The 20137-nt window shown below is 39.7% G+C and overlaps 1 protein-coding gene and 1 long non-coding RNA gene across 6 annotated transcripts in view; one reads left to right on the top strand and one right to left on the bottom strand.

Moving 5' to 3' along the window:
* LOC309862316 overlaps nucleotides 1–20137 on the top strand; it is a 203945-nt gene that overhangs the window by 77802 nt on the left and 106006 nt on the right. The gene's annotated exons all lie outside the window — the stretch shown is intronic.
* Nucleotides 1700–18635, bottom strand: LOC309862314 (uncharacterized protein). Of its 5 annotated transcripts, none has more exons than XM_082726064.1 (6): nucleotides 18558–18635; nucleotides 18011–18147; nucleotides 5474–5580; nucleotides 4034–4091; nucleotides 3713–3827; nucleotides 1700–1795 (listed from the first exon to the last, which is right to left on the bottom strand). In XM_082726064.1, the coding sequence occupies exons 2-5, from the start codon at nucleotides 18051–18053 to the stop codon at nucleotides 3721–3723; spliced, it is 315 nt and encodes a 104-aa protein (XP_082582190.1). In that variant the 5' UTR covers nucleotides 18054–18147; nucleotides 18558–18635; the 3' UTR covers nucleotides 1700–1795; nucleotides 3713–3720. The 5 variants fall into 5 exon arrangements, 4 of the variants coding, with proteins under 4 accessions (XP_082582190.1, XP_082582191.1, XP_082582188.1 ...); XM_082726065.1 differs by having other exon boundaries at nucleotides 18500–18604; XM_082726062.1 differs by having other exon boundaries at nucleotides 18539–18597.

Raw genomic sequence — 20137 nt, 5'->3', positions numbered from 1 at the left:
ACTCCATAATCTGTTTCTCATGAGGTAGGACACATTTGTAAATGAACAGGGACTCTACTAAGTGCTCATAGGATAACATGCCTATCGTCCACCGTCATTTGAGATTCTCCTGGGATTTATGTGCTGAAACTCCCACTGCCCCACACTGGGTTTCATCTTGCTTAAACTCTCCCAACAGCCTTCTCTTTACCTATCACAGCAGAAACTAAAAGCATTTTGTTGAAATGGAAGGATAATTGAAGAATCAGAATGTTTTTGCCCCAATGTTAAGAGAGTCTTGGGATTCAGTGGCAGGAATGAATAATATGGAATCAGAACTGCCCAGTTCTATTGTGACTGTCTAGTCATAAGATTTGGCTTATTTTCTCTCAAATTGGAGATAAGAACACCTGTTAAAAATGCTTTGTGGGGTTTTTGGGCAACTATGTTTAGTTATGCATGAGAAAGGATTGTGGAGTTATGAAGGGTTCTGGAAACGGAACCCCCTCCAGGCAAGCCCCACACTTGTCAGTGGGGACAAGGATCAGGGAGGATCATAGTCACCAGACTGAGCTGCCATGAACAGCTCAAGCTGGCTGACAAAAGCTATCAGTGGATACACAACATTTACTGAGCACTTGTTGCATAGAAGCTATTTCACTGGGTACTAAAAGGACAGAGGGGAGTAAGATACAGTAAATCAATCAAAGCATGATTATTGAAACCTGTTACCTGCTGGCCATGGTAACAGGTCCTGGGCATACAACTGTGAAAGGCTATGTAGTATAGACTACTGGAAGAGGAACAAACAGAAATTTAAACATAATGAGGTGGGGAAAAACGTAGAATATTCTAGGGCAGCACCTTGAAGGGATATTTGATTCTGACTAGCAGTAGGGGGGAGGGCTTCACAAAGAAGGCACCTTATACAGTGATAACCAAAGATCGTTGTATTCATCTCCTAGAGTTATTGAGAAGTCTCATGAACTGGGTAATGTAAAACAGCAGAAATATAATCTAACAATCCAGGAGATTAGAAATTGAAATCAAAGTGTTCACAGGATAGGTTTCTTCTGGAACCTCTGGGAGAGAAGCTGCCCCATGCCTCTCTCCAGGCTCGTGGTGGTTGTAGGCAATCCTTGGTATTCTTTAGCTTGTAAATGCATCATCAGTCCAGTCTCTGCCTCTATCTTCACACTACCTCCTTCTCGGTGTCTCTGTGTGTTCTCTTCTTTCTCTTAAAGGGACGTTCTCATTGGATTTAGTGTCCATCCTAACCCAATATAATGTCCCCTCTGTCTTTATCTGGATTACCTCTGCAAAGATGCTCTTTACAAGAGAGGTTTTATTCTGATCTTCCAAGTGGACATGAATTTTAGAAGGACATTATTCAGCCCCCTACAAAGGAATAGAAACTATTTTAGAAAGTAAGGAACAGAAGGGCATTCCAGACAAGGAGAATAGAACATGTGAAGTCCTAAAATGATGAAAGACTATGGCATGCTGAAGGATTTTTTTCTTTAAATATTATAGTGGCTAAAGGGAAGAGGGCTAAGGGACAGTTGAAAGAAGCAAAGATGGACAGAAGGTTAGGGTCTGTAAATTAAGCAGAACAATTAGGACTCTTTTCTGGGAGTAATGAGAGGTGATATATGTTTCAAGGAAAGGATTGACATGATGTGCACAGTGTCCCAAAGAAATCACACTCGCCTTGGGCAGACAGTCAAATGAAGAAACAAGAGGGAAAGGGGTCTAGCTTGGAGGTTGCCCTAGGAGTGGAAGTGAGTAAAGATGGTAGCTTGAGTCACAGAAGTGGCTGTGGAGAGGGAAATAGAAGATATATTTGAAAAATAATAAGAGATTTCATTAAATAAGACTTACAGGACTTTTCAATTAAATAACAGTTATAACTGTGTGAGGTAATACATGTTAACTAAACTTATTTTGATAATTTTGTAATATATACATATACCAAATCATCATGCTGTATTCTTAGGACAATTTTGTATGTCAATTATGTCTCAGTAAAACTAGGGAGAAAATAAGAAAAAAGAAAAAGAAAGACTTGCAGGGATTAATGGGAAGGCACAGAAGTACAGATTTTTATATGCCTTCATTTTTTTAGGTGTTTTTTTTTTTCCTCCTAGTAGCTAGCTAAACTTTCAATTGATGGTGGTGACTGTCCTAAGAGATACAAGTGTTTATTTTTAAAAGTAAGAATATTGGTATATTTCCCTTAGATTTTCTTGTGTTAATTAGGACTTATTTGCTTCTAAGCATTAGTAATTGAATATTAACTAATGTAAAAAAAACAAATAAATGAGAGAATTATTTACCCACATCCTGAGAAGTGAGCTATAGGCTTGACTAGATCTCAAGATTCAAACACAATATTTGTATTTTCTCTATATATATATCCCTCAGTTCCATTTTTTTTTTCACCTTGGCTGTTTTTGTTTTGTTTTGTTTTGTTTTGTTTTAGAGTTCACCCATTCATTTGACAGAGAGAGATCACAAGTAGGCAGAGAGGCAGGCACAGAAAGGGGGAAGCAGTCTCCTCACTGAGCCGAGAGCCCTGACATGGGGCTCAATCTGGGATCATGACCTGAGCCAAAAGCAGAGGCTAAACCCACTGAGCCACCCAGGCACCCCTTGGCTTTATTCTTAAATAAGCTCTTCCTCAGATGGGTGGAACAAGACTGTTGTAGTTCTAGCTCACAATTCCTTTATACTTAAAATCTCCCAGAACAGCGTGTCTCCTCCATTCACCTTGTTCATTGTGTTGGAGAAAGTCTAATTGTTATTGTTTCTGTTCCTGCACTTGGGTACATGGAGGATTCTGTAGGCCTAGATCCTATGCCAAAATTTAGGAGTAAATAAGCCTATTTGAGCCTCATGGACCAAGTAGGTTACTATGGAATGAGTTAGAGGTTCCCCAAATGAAGGGCCATGAAGCACATAAAAATAATAACAAAAGTAACAGATACTCAGTACACATACTGCCATGGTTCTCAGCAAAGTAATTGTCTTAAGACAATATTCTGAATTCATAATTTATTCTATCAGCTGCTGTTATTGCCTGATTCATCCAACCGTAGATCAATTAATCCATCTATTCACTACACGTTTATAGTCCCATTGAAAAGAAACTAAGGGATTAAATGAATAACATGTGATTTTTGCCCTCACATAGTTTATGATCCAAAATGGAAAGCAGATACTGCAAATACATGTTTGGGTAGGAATGAAGACACAGAGACACTAATATATTAATATAGATTGATTCATTTTTTGTTCAGTGGATGAATGAGTCAAGGAATGTACCAAATCTGCTTCATTAAAATATTTGTTTTCAAAAAAGGGGGGTGCTTCATAACTTCTAAGCAAGTCAAAATGAAATAATAATGGTATAAAAAATGAGCTGCTTGGGGCGCCTGGGTGGCTCAGTGGGTTAAAGCCTCTGCCTTCAGCTCAGGTCATGATCCCAGGGTCCTGGGATCGAGCCCCGCATCGGGCTCTCTGCTCAGCAGGGAGCCTGCTTCCTCCTCTCTCTCTCTGCCTGCCTCTCTGCCTACTTGTAATCTCTGTCTGTCAAATAAATAAAATCTTTAAAAAAAAAATGAGCTGCTAAATACTAAATGCAGGGACAATAGTTCATTTAGGAATTCAAGAGCAATGTTGTGGAAAAAATGACATTTCATTGGTAACCAAAGAACAAAAAATGTTCCAGTACCTAGAAGATTATTCCAAGCTGGGGGGACATGATGAATAAAAGGCAAGGAGGTATGAAATTGCTTCAAAAGTGGTAGAAAATAATGGGTGACTTTTATGGCCACAATATAGGATACCTAGAAGATAAGAGAAAGGGCTATAACATAACCAGAAAGAAGGTTTGGAGACCAATTATGGAGGATCTTGGAAGCCAGACCAGATAATGTGAACTATTTTCCATAGTTCCATTGGAGCCACTGCAATTTGATGGGCAAAAAATTGAATAATCTGTGAAATAATCTGTGTTTGAAAGTTAAATCAAAGAAGAATAACCAGTACTCACTAGTGCCATGGCCCCTCGAAGTCATCTCAACTCGTGTGACCTTTTCATTTCTGAGAATCTGCAGAGAAATTAGGCATTTTTAAATATTTAAGAACTATTTTCTTGGAAGAAGAGAGACTTTGACTTTGTGAGCACTTTAGTAGTAAAAATTATTTCTTTAAAACTATCACCAAGGAACCAAGCCTCTCTGATCGTGTAGTCTACTTTGTTTTGATGTATTCAAGACTTGAAGTTGCAACAAGGTCAAGGGACACAGAATCATCAACACCTTCATGTTTATATGTAATGCCATTGGGAGAAATCTCCAGACCCTTTTAGCACTCTCAGAGCTTCTGTGAGACATTAAATAAAACTGCATTTTAGCACTCAGTTTGGGACTATGTTTGCTCCATTTCCACCTCTGTTAAACCTGCCCTTATTCCTACTTTCTTTGTCTTAAAGAGAGAAATACCAAGAAATTTATGTCTTTTTTTTTTTAAGATTTTATTTATCTATTTATTTGACAGAGAGAGAGAGAGGCAGGCAGAGGCAGAGAGGGGGGAAGCAGTCTCCCCACTGAGCAGAGAGCCCGATGCAGGGCTCGATCCCCGGACACTGAGATCACGACCTGAGCTGAAGGCAGTGGCTGAACCCCCTGAGCCATGCAGGCACCCCGAAATTTATGTCTTAAGGTATAGTGAAGGTATTTTGAAAAAAATAATTACACTTGGAAAGAAAGTGAGAAAACACTGCAGATTTTATTTTTTTTCCTAGTTGAGACGTGTTCAAAGGCATCAGCATACAGTTGTAAGTTGACATAGACATACGTGATGCAGGACAGAGTCATTAGAGCCATAAACTCTTGGAGAGTGGCATTTCTCCATCTGCAGTGGTGACAACATGAGTCATAGAACCACACCACCTCTTCCCTGAAGACACAGGCAGCCCCCACGTGAGATGTGATCCTGTTGCTGGCAAGTGGGATGTGAGCGATAAGCCCTTTGAATGTAAGGCATCATTTCTCACTTTGGAAGGTCTTGCCCACACAGCCTCCCCTCCCTGGCCAATCCCACACATTCTCACCATCACCATAAAGAGGAATTGACAGAGTGTTAAAACAAGAGAAAACTTTGTAGACCACCACATTCTTTTTTTTCCCCCATGGGGAAAATAATATCACTGTGGGATATCATTCATTATTGGTCCCTACTCATAATAAGTCTACCAGTGCTGAAAGGTATAATCTTTTGCATGGAATGGACTTTCGTAGTTCATGAGCATCTTCTGGCCTAGTCTTACCTCAAATTCTCACAGCAGGTGAATGTGGTGGTACTGACCCCCTCATTTTATGGATGAGGGAACCAGAGCTCCGAGGAGTTAAACTTACCATCAAGAAGCTAGCAAGAACTCAGAGTTAAGACAGGAAGTGTGATCTTCTGTGGATTGGGCCACAGTTCTTACCTCTCCACTTTCTTGTCCCTGACATGATTTCCACGAAATGTCCCTTTTGCGGTGTTTGTTATGATGAGAGATTCCAAGGGAGAATTTCAGAAGATTTTTCTGAGCACCTAGGAAATAAAAAACACAAGTTTCTTGTAAACGCAAGACTCTGTACAGGAATAAACATGGTATGGCTGTAAGTACCGTTTCTGTCACAGGAGAGTTAGGATCCAACTGGGGGCAGCAGACAAGCACACATGATGAAAACCGAGAGCAGTTCAGTGCGAGCCGAGGTTCTGCGCTGAGGGCTTATGGCAACATTTAATATGGGACTTGAGAGAAGTGTGTGGTGAGTGAAGGTTGAAGGAATCTGGAAAGGCCACAGTTTAGCCACACAGAAAGACAGAAAGCTGGGACTTTGGTGGCACACGAACCCAGCACTACCTTTTACTACCCACAACTTTAGATAAACCACACAAGCCTTTCGAACATCCGTTTCCTCGTGTGTTATCTCCTACATCTTAGGGTCATGACGAGAACCAAATAGGATGAAATATCTCAAGTTCTTAGCATAGGGCTTGGCACAGAAATATCTCTGTCAGATTTTAAGAAAGATGTGGAATTTAGACTAGCCTGGCTGGATGCCTCCGGTGTGAGGGGCTGCTCCTCTTGCGGTGTGTGCTGGTGAGGCAGAGAAGCAGACACCCATCTCTGTGCCTTGCTCTGGCACCCTGTGTGGCCACGAGTTTGTGTGGGCTGACTTTGGCAGTCTTGGAGGACACGGACAGTGAGGTGTGAAAAGCTCTGGGCCGATTGTCACACCAAGAGCATCGGTATTTGTAAATGGGTGCTTTTAGAGCTTAAGAAGGGCATTACCTCAAGTCTGGGTTTGTAAAGAAAAAAATCAGTGGATTACTCTGAGGCTAAACATGAATACTTCTGAGGCAGTGATAGCTAAAAACAAGATAATCTGGCTGCTCCTAGAATACCAAAATTTTCCAGAGAGATGTGAATAAGTCTCTAGGGCAGGATCTTCTTTTTTCTACAAGGGATCGTTTAGGGAATCCTCTTGGTCATACTACTTGCCATTTACCTATCTATTTGATATCAATGCATTTGGCCATGGATAGAGATAAGGTAATACAAAGCCCGCAGGCTGTGGCAATGAGTGGTTTACTAACCTAAGCAAATGCCTTTCAGGGGAGAGTGCAACCCTGAAATCCATTGGCAGAAGTATGGTTAGGAGGCTGGAGGGTTGTATATATCTGGTAGGGCGACTGAAACAAGTGCCATAGATTGGGTGACTTAAAAACACAAAGTCATCTTCTCACAGTCTAGAGGCTTAAAGTCTACCATCTAGGTGTCTGCAGGGTCGGTTTGTTCTGAGATGTCTTCCCCTGGCTTGTACATGGCGCTCTTCGTAGCTACACAGTGTTCTCCCTCTATGTGTGTTTCATTTTATTAGAAGGACACCAGTCATCTTGGATTAGGGCCCACCCTAAAGGCCTCATTTAACTTAACTACCTCCTGCTGTATCCAAACCCAGTCATTCTGAGGTCCTGCGTGTCAGGACTCCAGCACATGAATTCTGAGAGCACATAATTCAGCTGGGAACAAGGAAGTTTAAAAGCATTATCGATTCCCTTGGCTGGGCAAGAAACAAACACGTGAGGTCATGATACTTGGGGAAGAGACAGAATGGGAGAAACAGGAGAGGGCTCTCATCAGTATGACCACAGTCTGGGCCCCTCTGGAACAACAACAGCCGAGAAGGAGCTCCCTATTACAGAGGAAAGATGATGTGCTCAGTGGGCTGTTCTGCCCACCTTTCCATCACAGTCTTCATCTGAATTGATATGACTGTATAATATCTTCACATTCCAAGTAAAGATTATGATCCACAGCAATTCCTTTCTAGCCTCTTGTTAGCACTGTCTTAGGAATAAAGGAAGGGGCTATGTCACTGTTTTAAAGGCAAAATAAAAGGAAGAGAGTTTAAAGGACCAGGGGAGGTAGACAGAATGTCCAAAAGTGATGGAAGGGACTAGAAGCAATAGTACAGAGCAAGAATGCAGAAAGCCAGCCAGAACATGGAAGCACTCCCTGGAAATACTCGGAAATACTGGGAGTACTGGGAGGGATTGCATGTCTTTCCTTTTTCTTTTTCTTTTTCTTTTTCTTTTTCTTTCCCCCAGTATAATTGACACACGGTGTTATGTTAGTTTCAGGTGTTCGACATAGTGGTTCGACAATTCGGTATGTTATGCTGCGCTCATCTCACATAGCTATACTCTGTCACCATACAGCATTGTTGGACTAACATTGACTGGGCTTGCTATGCTGTACCTTTCAACCTCCGGGACTTATTAATCTCATAACTAGAATCCTGTGTCTCCCATTACCCTTCACTCGGTTTGCCCGTGCCCCACCTCCTTCCCCTCCAGCAACCATCTTTTATTTTCTCTGTATTTATAAATCTGATTCTATTCTTTGTTTATTAATTCATTTTACTTTTAAGGTTCTACATGTAAGTAAAACTATATGGTATATGTCTTTCTCTGTTTTATTTCACTGAGCATAATATCCTCTAGGTCTATCCACATCATCAAAACTGTCAAGATCTCATCCTTTTTTACAGCTGAGTAAAATTCCATTTTATAGTCATGTAGAATGGAGTCGACTTATTTTACTTTGTATGAGATTTACCTTCTGTATAAAAGGTTTTAAAGGAGAAAACATGATTTCTTTATAAGTATACAAAAGAGGATGGGGGAGGTTAAAATGTAGACGTTGACACATCAGTTAAATAGCCTTTTGTTGTTATTGCGTTAAATTATGAGTTTCAGGGCGCCTGGGTGGCTCAGTGGGTTAAGCCGCTGCCTTCGGCTCAGGTCATGATCTCAGGGTCCTGGGATCGAGGCCCGCATCGGGCTCTCTGCTCAGCAGGGAGCCTGCTTCCCTCTTTCTCTCTCTGCCTGCCTCTCTGCCTACTTGTGATCTCTGTCTGTCAAATAAATAAATAAAATCTTTTTAAAAAATAAATAAATAAATAGATTATGAGTTTCACACAGTGTTTCCAGCTCCTAAAAATAGTTTTCTTTAAGCCAGTATTTTTAAAAGATACTCATTTATAATAGCTTTGGGGAGCACAAGCAGAGCTAGGAATGGAGGAGAAATGCATGTGAGAAAAATCAGAAGGAACTGCAGTGAGCCCCAGGGCGGGTAGGTCTAAAAGGTTTGAGAATAAGGATATGAGGGCAAAACCAAAATCTGAGGAAGTGACTTCTCTCCTCAAAACCTCCATGACTGGCCATTTCGTTAGGATGAAATTCAGTCTCCTCACCACAGCTGCAACCTGCTTGATCTGGTTTTGCCTGTCTCTGCAACCTTACAGTGTACCATTGTTTTCTTCTGGAACCATGATGCTGGTATTCATCTTCCCCTTCCAGTGTGCCAGGCTTGTTTTTGCCTTAGGTCCTTTGTCTAGGGGTGTACTTTGCATTTCATTCTCTTCTTGCAGCTCTTTGCAAATCTTCCGTTTCTTGTCCTTCAGATCTCATCCCGAGAGCTACCATCATCGGTAAGGATTCTTTAGTTACTCTATCTCAGGAAGTCAGACTGCCTCTCCCAGTACCATTGTACATCATTTCTCATTACTTATTTCATATTTATTTATTCATGTATTTTATGTGTATGTCCATTTGTATAGAAGATTTTTTTAAAAAGATTTATTTATTTGACAGAGATCACAAGTAAGCAGAGAGGCAGGCAGAGAGAGAGGAAGGGAAGCAAGCTCCCTGCTGAGCAGACAGCCCAACACAGGGCTTGATCCCAGGACCGTGGGATCATAACCTGAGCCAAAGGCAGAGGCTTTAATCCACTGAGCCATCCAGGAGCCCCTGTATAGAAGATTTTTGAGGGTAAGTATCTTACTCTTGTCCTTGGCTGTGTCCCCACCAGAGGATATCTATGTTGAACGAATGAATGAATGAATGAATAAACAAATGTGATCATCATCACTCCTCTGGGATATGGCATCCAGACATGCTTAAATCCTTCTATGTAAATTGGAAAGACAGACATTAAAACGGTCATCTTCAATCAAATATTTCATCTCTTCCTTAATAAACTTTTTTTTATCAGAATTACTTTCCTTCTTCCCTCTAAAAAGAAACTTGAAAATAATTTACAAATCCTAGCCTTACGGGGCTTGAAAAAACTACTAAATATAGTCCAGTTGTCCTACTTGGTACTTGGTATCCACTGCTTTATCTCCACCAAGAGGTTTTCTCTTGTCTACATGCATGCTTCCATGACCCTTCCTGGCTCACACAAGATAGCCCAGTATATCTTCTGACAACTTGCAGTGTTTGCGTTGCTGCATATAGGGGAAATAAACTTCCTTTTAGTCTTTCACTCATTCTCTCACACATATTTATAAAGTAAGCATCTTACCATGTGCTCACCATGGCATTAGCTCTGTGAATGAATATGAGGGCCCCAATACAGTAGTATTGTGTAATAAGAGAGGCCATCTCTCCCTCCACAGTGTTGAGGGCAGCTGAAAAACAAAAACAAAACAAAACAGGTGTTGTGTACATAATTGCAAGAAAAGCACTAGACAAGAGGTAGATGTGCTTTTAGAACTAGTAACTGAGGACAGAACTTAGAAAAGAAGGGAGGCGTGCTCGTGATGTCTAAAGAAAGAATAAGGTTTAGACAATGCAGGGATGCGAGCCAATGGAGTTCTTGAAGAAGAAAGGTTGATTCCAAGCAAAGAGAAAATATATATTCCAAAACTGTGATATGATATGAAATCACATGGGCATGGGCAGTTGAGCGTTGTCTTCTTCAGAGAATTCCACCGTGGCTGAAATAAAGACAAAGTGGCAAGATGTGGCTGGAGAGGGAGGAAGAACAAATCATTCAGGATAAGGAGGCCATGGGAGACTCAAATTTCATTGTTACGTGCAGTGATGTGAAGCTATCGCAGAATTGTAAGAGAGGAAAGACATTAGGAGGGGTGCGAAAGAGAAGCAGGGAGATGGGTTATGAGTCATGATGTAGGCAAGAGATAAAAATGGCTTCCTCTAGAGCAGTGGGAAATTGAAATGGGGAGAAGTTGAAAGATTTTAGAGATTTGGGAAGCTGAACCCCCTTCACTTGCTGGATTACACAACATGATTGGCTTCACATCTACACCGCCTTCCACACTTCAGCTCTTTGAAGGCAGGCATTGCCACTGTTCTCCACTGCCCTGAACTGGATTATCCAAGCAGCAAAATCATGGACTTTTAAACTCTTATCCATAGACCTTGGCCTGACACCCTCTACCATTCTAGCTACTGCAGTCCAGATATAAACTCTCTCAGTGTCTATCAGTTGTGTACCTCATGGCGCCCTCAATCATATATCTCACCCCTCAAGGAGTAAAAAGGGCAGAAGAATGATTGCTGGGAAAGATGAGTCAAAAAGACTCAAAAATAAAAGAAAGAAGTATCTGACTTTGAAAGCTTCAAGAACCAACCCTATTCCATTAGACCTCAGGTTCTGTTTCAGGAAGGGGTATACATTGAACTTCATTGCGTAATAGGGTATGCCACAAAGATTAACCAATAGATTTTAAACCCAAAGACAAATTTAAGAAACTGTTCAGTGAATCATAATTTATGCCTGTCTTAAAAGATAGGACTTTTTTCCTTGTGATCACAGAAGGGGGTGATTTCTGAGAGCAGAAGCACAGCCAGGTCCGTCAAAAATACCAGTTGCAGGGACACATTTATTCTGAAGCAGCATATTCTGTTGACATCTCCCCAGGAGAAAGTACAAGAAACTGACATTAGCTTTAGATCTAAGGTGAGGCTGCAGCATGAAATCATATGGACACTCGTGTGTTCTCTTCCCCAAAGAGTTTCATTTTATATAAATTGCGGGAAACCTGACACACATATTAAAATTTACTATGGTTCAGTGAAAGAGAAAAAAAGAAAGACAAATGTTGCTTCCAGTAATAACATCCTTTATCACCTGACACATGTTTTGTTCTCTTGGGGGCATTTCCTGACATAGATTTTCACACCAACCCAAAAGTTGCATTTTCAATGGAAATATAGCATATATATTTAACAGGAGAGAAGGTCTGACTCAAATAAAATAAAGCCCCACTCTGGATTCTTTTATTCTTTCTGACTTGGTGTTTCCCTTTACCAGCATCAGCTCTGTGAATTCATCAACAGCAACACTGCCTACTTGGAGTGAGAGCCTTGAAACCCAGTGCTTGTTAAGTGAGAGTATTTTCAGTTCTCCACAAGCTCTGACATCCGCCTCAGCCCACAGTGTTTCCAAATGCATTCAGGGGTGAAAGCCTGGAACCTGCTACTTTGCCCTGCATGGTCATTTCTCATGTTGCCCTAATAGTCTACATGTAGATGCTAAAAATAAGAGCTGGGAGAATGCTGTGCTTGTGCATTACTGAAGGACACATAGATTGCTTTATCCAACTTGAAACATCATCAGGAGCCTAAAAAATGCCCAAGACTGTTTACCCAGTAATCTGACGTCTGGAGCACTATCCTCAGAAAATATCTGGAGACTGAAATTGTAAGAATGAAGAGAAATATCATGAACAACCTAAATACCATCAAGATATGAATGATAAAATAATTATTTATTGTATAGCCTCTTAATTGAGCCACTGCTGAACACCCCAGAAGAAATATGGTTTCAAAACCCAGTCCTCTGAGGCTTGAGCTTAAATGAAAAAGAACACAGCCATAACTATTCCACATTTTTAAATTACATATGTAAATATAGACACATATAACAAAGTTGAAATCACAGTGGCACATGGTAGGCACGTAATAAATTAATTGTTGAAAAAAGGAATTTACAACAAAATCTTAATTGTGCATATGTTTGGGGGATTGATTTGGGGGTAGTTATATTTCTTCTCTTTCCAATTTATTTATAATAAGTAGTTAATTCTTAAAATCAGAAAGTCTCTGCAAAATGAGTAGAGAAAGTATTATATCATATAAGCAAGTGTTACTGAGAAATTGAAATAACTTGTTCAAGTTTATAACACCAGTAACAATCTAGCTAGGGCTGCAATGTGAATATTTTCTTTTTGGGATTAACGTAGAAAATGAAATCAGCCGTAATGCCTGAAATCAGCCGTAATACACAGAGGCCTCTGAGAGCAGGAAAGTTTTCAGAGAAGGGCATAGATAGGCCTTTGGAATGCCAAGGCCTGCTTGACCACTCTGCCACTGGAATGTGGGGGGAAGGTAGGGGGCGCAGAGTTGCCTTTTGGAAGCTTTCTTAGCCCAAACAGCCAACCTATGATCTAAGAGATGTGTACATTGTCCCTTAGGCTATGTTTAGTGGAACACACAGATTCACATATTATATCTTTCCCATAAACAGATTCTCCTAATTTCAGTAAAGACCCCTTGTCACACATCTCCTGCTTGAGAAACAGTGATAAGGATTTGTGATTATTCTGAAGGACCAATAAAAGTAGGAGCAAAGAAGAACAAAGGGTCTTTATCTCTGAGCGTTGACCCCCTTGCCTTCTCTCTTTCACAGCAAAGTTTGAAGTAATCTTTCACTCATTGGTACAGGGATTGCTGTCCATTACCGGCAACTTCTGTCATTTGGCAATACATTATCCATTCAACAAAGCAGACATTTCTCTAAATTATTCCCTAAAGACCAATGCTAGGCTCTCCATTACCGCTGTTCAATCAGAGAAAGCCCAGTTGCATGCAGGTACAGTTTCTGATGAGTGTTATTCAGCCTTGTAGACCATGGTCTTGGTCCTGGACACAAGTAGAAACCTCAAGTCATGTGCCTGGCACTGGAAGAGCAGAAGACAGGCTATGTGAAGTATAGTTTCCCAGTGGAAGTATTTCCTGTAGAGTAGCTCACCCATTTCTTGAAGCTCCCCAGGTTATTATATTTTAATGATTGTGAACACTGTTTGACTTGAATCTTGGTTTAAGAGACCAGTCAAGAATATAATTTTTTTAAGTACTAATGGCTATGACAGTTTCAAGATCACCATCTGCCAGCCAATATGTTTCATGTCTCATAGAATCCTTACAAAGTCTTTCTGATAAAAGTACTATGACTATGTGCATTTTACAGATGAAGAAACAGGTTTAAGGAGGTCTTTAGAGCTTCATTCTAAAGGGCACCTTCTTGAGTGAGGTTTCTCTATCTAAGGAAACCATGCTCTCTCCCCCATTATCAAGTGATCATGTAATTTTTTTTTTTTTTAGGTTTTTGATGTGAGGAATTATATTAATTGACTTTCAGATGTTGAACCAGCCTTGCATGCCTGGGATAAATCTCACTTAGTCATGGTGAATGAGTGTTATCACACACTGTTAAATTTAATTTGCTAGTATTTTGCTGAGGAATTTTTGTGTCTTTGTTCATGAGGTGTTGGTCTGTAGTTCTCATTTCTTGAAATATCTGTTCCTGGTTTTGGTATGAAGGTAATACTGAGCTCAGAGAAGGAATTAGGAAATAGTGGATCTGCATCTGTCCTCTGAAATACACTATGATTTTACTTATAATCAAAAATAATACCATGAGGAAATGACTGACATGCATACTTAGGATGGAAGAGATACTGTGCTAAGGGAAAGACATGCTTATTTCAAAGCCACTGGTCTTAACCTGGGTGACAGGATCAGAAGCTTTTGTTTTTTGTTTTTTTATTATCTATTTAGAGAGAAAAAAAGAGAGAGCACGTGAGTAGGGGGAGGGGCGTAGGGAGAGGAAGAGAGAGAATCTCAAGCAGATCTACACTGAGTGTGAGGATCATGAGATCTGCACCCCGAGATCATGACCTGAGCCCAACCGAGAGTTGGACGCTTAAATGACTGAGCCACCTGGGTGCCCCTCATTGATATTCTTAACATCTACCTGTAAAAACATGTCCTTTATATGCTATTGTATTTGTAAAGTATTAGGAAAAAAGGAAGAAAGGGAGAGAGAAGGGAAGAAGGGATGAAGGAAGGAAGGCAGGCAGTGTAGCCAAAGAGAGAGAGCAACCTTGAGGTTCAGATCACAATTTTGCCACTAAGTAGTTATTAGGTCTTAGGGCAGTTTACATAAAATTTCAGAGCTTAAGTTGCCTCACCCATAAAATTAATATAATAGCTACTTTAAAGCATTGTGAGAGGATTAAATAAATTTTTTTGAAATGCTTGGCAGATAGTAAGTGCTCAATAAATGATAGCTATAATTGGAATACAATATATGGTCTTTTATCTTTTCACTTACTGACATTGATGGAACATCATTTACCAGACACTGTACTATACACTAATATATCATATAGACTATCTACTAATAAATAAAACACATATAGTACTTGCTTTTATGGAGTTTACAGTCTAGCAATAGAGATGTTAGACAACCAGAGATACATACGGAACACTAAATTATGATAAATGATAAGATAGTAGCATAAAAAATAGAGATTTTAGCACGAATGCACAATTTAGATTGAGAGAACCAAGGGAAGTTTTGTCTGAAGAAGTGACATTAGAGAGAGTCCTGAAAAATGCTTTTTCCCATCTCTCTGTGTTAAAGGAACTTATCTAGCTAGACCCCTTTTATCTGTAAGTCTCAGTTTAAATGACATTGCTGTCTCTGCAAATTCAGTATCTATTCAGTCAAAAATATATGTCTTCTACTGCCAGGTGAATATAAAGATCCCTGTAAACACTGAAATTTTCAGATTTATATGCCTTATTGAAGTCTTTTACACATAGATGATTGGTAACCGTAATAATCTCTGCATTAGATACCAACATGTGGGAAAATACACAGGGTTCCAGATTCCTACCATCATACTCCTCAAAGCATATAGATTGAATTTTTATCATTATAATTCCAGTGTGGTTAACACATAGTATATGAATTTCAGGTGTGTGGTATAGGGACCCAGCAATTCCATCTATTAGTACTCATGATGACAAGTGTACTTACTCTTATTCCCCTTCCCCTACTTCCCCCATCCCCTCACCCACCTCCCCTCTGGTAACCCTCTGTTCTCTAAAGTTAAGAGTCTGTTTTTTGTTTAACTCATTTTTTCCCTCTTTGTTCATTTGTTTCTTAAATTCTTCATATGAATGAAATCACATGGTATTTGTCTTTCTCTGACTTATTTTGCTTAGCGTTATACTCTCTAGCTCCATCCGTGTCATTGCAAATTGCAAGATTTCATTATTTTTTATGGCTGAGTAATATTACATTGTGTGTGTGCGTGTGTGTGTGTGTGTGCATGCATGCATGCGTGTGTGTATCCCGTCCTCTGTATCCATTCATCTATTGATGAACACTTGGGTTGCTTCTATAATTTGGCTATTGTGAATAATGCTAGAATAAACATAGGGATGCATATAAATTTTTTAAAAGATTTTATTTATTTATTTGACAGAGACACAGAGAGCGGGAACACAAGCAGGGGGAGTGGGAAAGGGAGAAGCAGGCTCCTGCTGAGCAGGAAGCCTAATGCAGGGCTCGATCCTAGGACCCTGAGATCATGACCTGAGCAGAAGGCAGATGCTTAATGACTGAGCCACCCAGGTATCCCATGGATGCATATAGTTTTTTTTAATAGTGTTCTTATATTCTTTAGTTAAGTACCCAGTAGTGATTACTGAATGATGCGGTAGTTCCATATTTAATTTTTTGAGGGAACCCCCCCCACCCGATACTGTCTTCCAGAGCGGCTAAGAGAAAAAAGAAGCCAGCCATGGAAATTCAGAAAAGCACACCCAGAAAATAGTAATTAAGATTTTGAAAATAAATAAATAAATGAAAGTAGCAAAGGCTTCCCTGCATAGATAGCCAATTATGATCCTTCAGGCTTTGCTTATGTAATCTTGACTAGAATTGCTTTTGCTTTTCGAGCCAAATCCCTAGAGTCTAGTGTTCTTGGCTGGTGCAGACAAAGTAAAGTTATTGTAGGCAAACCTCCTAAATTCTGAAAACAGCATTTTCCTACATATTGCCCTACGTACTTTCCTACATACTTCCCAGTAATGGGAAAGAAAGAAAAAGGAGGCAGCTTGGATATGAGATTCATTAAAAAGGAAAAGATAAAGTCAGTGTTGCATCTTGAACTTAATCAGATGTAACTGTATTTTCTTTGAACTGTGGGGTAAAAATTCTCTAGATTTAGATAATAACATAAGTAGAGATGGAAAAATGAAGGCATTTATTTAAAAAGTTTTTACTACTGTACTACAATAACTGGTCACACTAATAAAGAACCTAAAGCAAAGGAAAGTACTTTAAAATCTATTTAATAAAATTTCACACTTGAAACATTGTATTGTATATTGGAAGACCAAGACCATGACTCTTGCTTCCCGAGAGACCTGTACTATTTTGAGAATGTAGCTTGGCACTGTTCCTCTTCCTTTTCCTCATGGTAACCCAGTGCGGTGCTTTATTATGAGATAGGGGAGAGAAAACAACAGAAAATATAGGAAGTATGATATTAGTACTAGGAAAAAGATTTAAAATTAGATAGAAGCCAGCAGCATTTTGGCCCTTGTGGTTGCTTTCTGACCCCCACCAAAAACAAACAACAAACCAACAAAACACTTCTAGGTCACTGAAAATGGTATGCGTGTGGTGTCATTACTTACATGCAAAGGGGCTTTGCCTATTAATTCTGGTGTACTCTGAAAGTTTATAGCACTGAATAAAAGCACTTCTGTATCTTTGTGGAAACATTAACATTAGCAGTCAGTTCTGTCTCTATTTGTATATATGCTGAGGCTGAAATTGACTCTAGGAAAGCATCTCATGGACATTCTAGATTCCTCAAATTCTACCATTTCCTTTAATTTCCCAATAATTACTGGCCCTCTTAGGAGGTATAATCCAAAATTCATTGGCTTCAAGGCAAGAGTCATATTTTGCTCCTGTAAGTACCGAATCAGCTTCAAGATCACAGAGAGGTAAAGATGTCTGTGTGATGCATGTGTGCATGTGTGTACACCTAACTCTTGAACTTCAGTTTAGAAAGCAAAAATTCTAAATCTCCATCCAAAAAGAGGCAAGTTTTTTTTTGAATATGCACACACACACACACATACACACGTTCAACTTTAAACTTTGTCATGATGGACAAAGGCAGAGACTTGAGAGCTAATGCTACCAGTGATGACTCCCAATCACTGTCACTACTTCCCATCTTCAATCTACTACAAAGAATAATTCTCATCATCATCCCTCACATTCAGAACAGAAAATAACTGACATGTCTCGAAGCTCATACCACAAAGCTAGAGATGCTTTAATTGGGACTTGTAAATGAATATATGAAAAATATACAGTGGTTGTGTGCTATAAGGAGGAATTAGTGAGGTTTAATTGGCATTTAGCGAGTACTGCCAGCCACAGAGACAATGTATGTTATATGGTAAAACATACAGTTTCTTGCGTTCTGTCATCACTAGTGCCTGTCGTTGAACCCTCTCCTTTCTTCCCTGTCCCACTCGTTCTCTCCCAGAAACTTGAACTAACCTGAGGCTGGCTGTTTCTTTGTGACTGCCCTTGGACTTCCCATCTCTACGTGAAGGGGCTGCCCTGTCCCCCGTCCCACTATGGCAGTAGGTCTCAGAAATCCATTAGACCCCTGATTGCTTCCGGCGGTCAGGCGACTGTGGAAATAAACTTTTAAAAAGTTAGTTTCTTGATCTATATATCCTTTAAAGTTGAAAATAGAAAAAGGCCCAAGATTTCTGGCATTTATTTATTCAACAAATAATTGTCATGCATTTATTTACTTGGGTTGGGTCCTAGAGACCTAATCTCCATTCATTCTTCTTCACAAGCATTTATCTGGAGCCAGTTATTTGACATTAAAATCATGCCATTTAGACGTTATTAGAGGTTGGCTCTTGCTCTCTGCACTGTATTTCATAAGTCTCCTGCATGGATGTGTCCCTCCCCCTCTTTGTGAGCCATTCTTAAAATCCTAGATCAAATGCCAAGTCCATGATGTCCTCTCACCTCACCCCAATGATAAATGATCTTTTTTAAATCAGACACCTATTCTTATTACTTGTACCATTCATGGTGGACATCATATAATCATTTCCCTCTGATTGTGGGCTGGGTCTCATCCATTATTTCTTATATGTGAACTCTGGCAGAAGTGACAGGATGTCACTTCTGAGATTAGGTCATAAAAAGCTGGAACTTCCATCTTACTAACACTCTCTCTCTTTGTCTTGACTATTCTCTATCACTTGCTCTGATGGAAGCCATAAGCTTGGCTGCCTTATGGAGATACCCCTGTAGTATGAGAAATTCTCTCATAACCAAATCCAGCCAAGAGTCTTGTAAGTTATCTTCACAGTGGACAGATGTCATTTGACTGCTGAGATAACTACAGCCCTGACTACCATCTTAACTGCAGCCATACAAGATTCTCAGAGTCAGGGAAACTCTTTTACCCATGAATCAGTTTCTGACCCACAGAAGTTGTGAGGTAAATGTTATGCTAAGCCACTAAGCTGGGGGATTCTGTTACACAGCAATAGGTAACTAATAGAGGGCTGCAACTGTAGCTCTTTATCCTACAGTAATTCATTTATCCAATATTGAGTGGCATCTATTCTTTCTGCCAGGCGCTGTGTTAAGCAAGATGAATCAGAGAGGAGAGGAGGACAGAGAGGCAGCAGAATGTTACTGTTAACATGTGGGGCCCAAATAAAAACATTATCATAGTGTATATGCTTTCATATGACTTAGGTTATTTACTCAACATTGTTTCTGAAATTTACTCATGACATAAATTGTAGCCATAGTTCATGTATTTAAGTTACTGCCTAGTAAGTAGCTCATCTAATAAATATACCATGATTACTTATTACATCCTATTTCTAATGTATACTTTGGTTCTGGGTTTTTTCTATTATATATTTCATTTTCTGATAGTTTATTTATGATATTTGTTCATACATTGTTGAGAGAGAAGGAAATCTAGTTTTCATTTCTTAATGCTGCCTTTATCTGATTATTCTCAGTTCCTATCAACACTTTCCAACTAATTCAAAATACTTGGGATGAGATCACAGAGAGAGAGGAAGGGAAGCAGGCCCCCTGCTGAGCAGAGAGCCCAATGTGGGACTCGATCCCAGGACCCTGAGATCATGACCTGAGCTGAAGGCAGCGGCTTAACCCACTGAGCCACCCAGGCGACTCTTAATCTCACAAAACAAACTGAGGGTTGGTGGGGGGAGGGGGTTTGGGAGAAGGGGGTGGGATTATGGACATTGGGGAGGGTATGTGCTTTGGTGAGTGCTGTGGTGATTCACAGACCTGTACCCCTGGGGATAAAAATATATGTTTATAAAAAAATAAAAAAATTAAAAAAAATTAAAACAAACAAAAAAAAGAAATGCAAATAAAATGAACATAGCAATAACACTAGTGAGAGTAGTTTAAAATGGCAATGCATAATTTTCTACTTTTGTGTAAGGAAGGGAAGGATATAAGTACACATTTGACTTTTTATTTGTATAAAGAAAAACTGAATATCTACACATATAACTAATAAAATTGTTATCTCTAGGGAACCAAGGGCAGGATGGTAGAAAGGGACAAGGGTTGGAACAACACTTGACGTATAGATTTTATAGTAAT

The sequence above is a fragment of the Mustela nivalis genome (assembly GCF_964662115.1).
Source record: "Mustela nivalis genome assembly, chromosome: 3".
Classification (NCBI taxonomy): Eukaryota; Metazoa; Chordata; class Mammalia; order Carnivora; family Mustelidae; genus Mustela; species Mustela nivalis.
This window is presented reverse-complemented; position numbering and strand designations above follow the sequence as displayed.

Coding starts and splice junctions, on each gene's coding strand:
- LOC309862314 (XM_082726062.1), bottom strand. CDS start 18,576: ATGATGTCCACCATGAATGGTACAAGTAATAAGAATAG. Junction 5,581..18,010: donor AAAGAAACAGCCAGCCTCAG/GTTAGTTCAAGT, acceptor TTTATTTCCTAG/GTGCTCAGAAAAATCTTCTG. Junction 4,092..5,473: donor AGGGACAAGAAAGTGGAGAG/GTAAGAACTGTG, acceptor ATTTCTCTGCAG/ATTCTCAGAAATGAAAAGGT.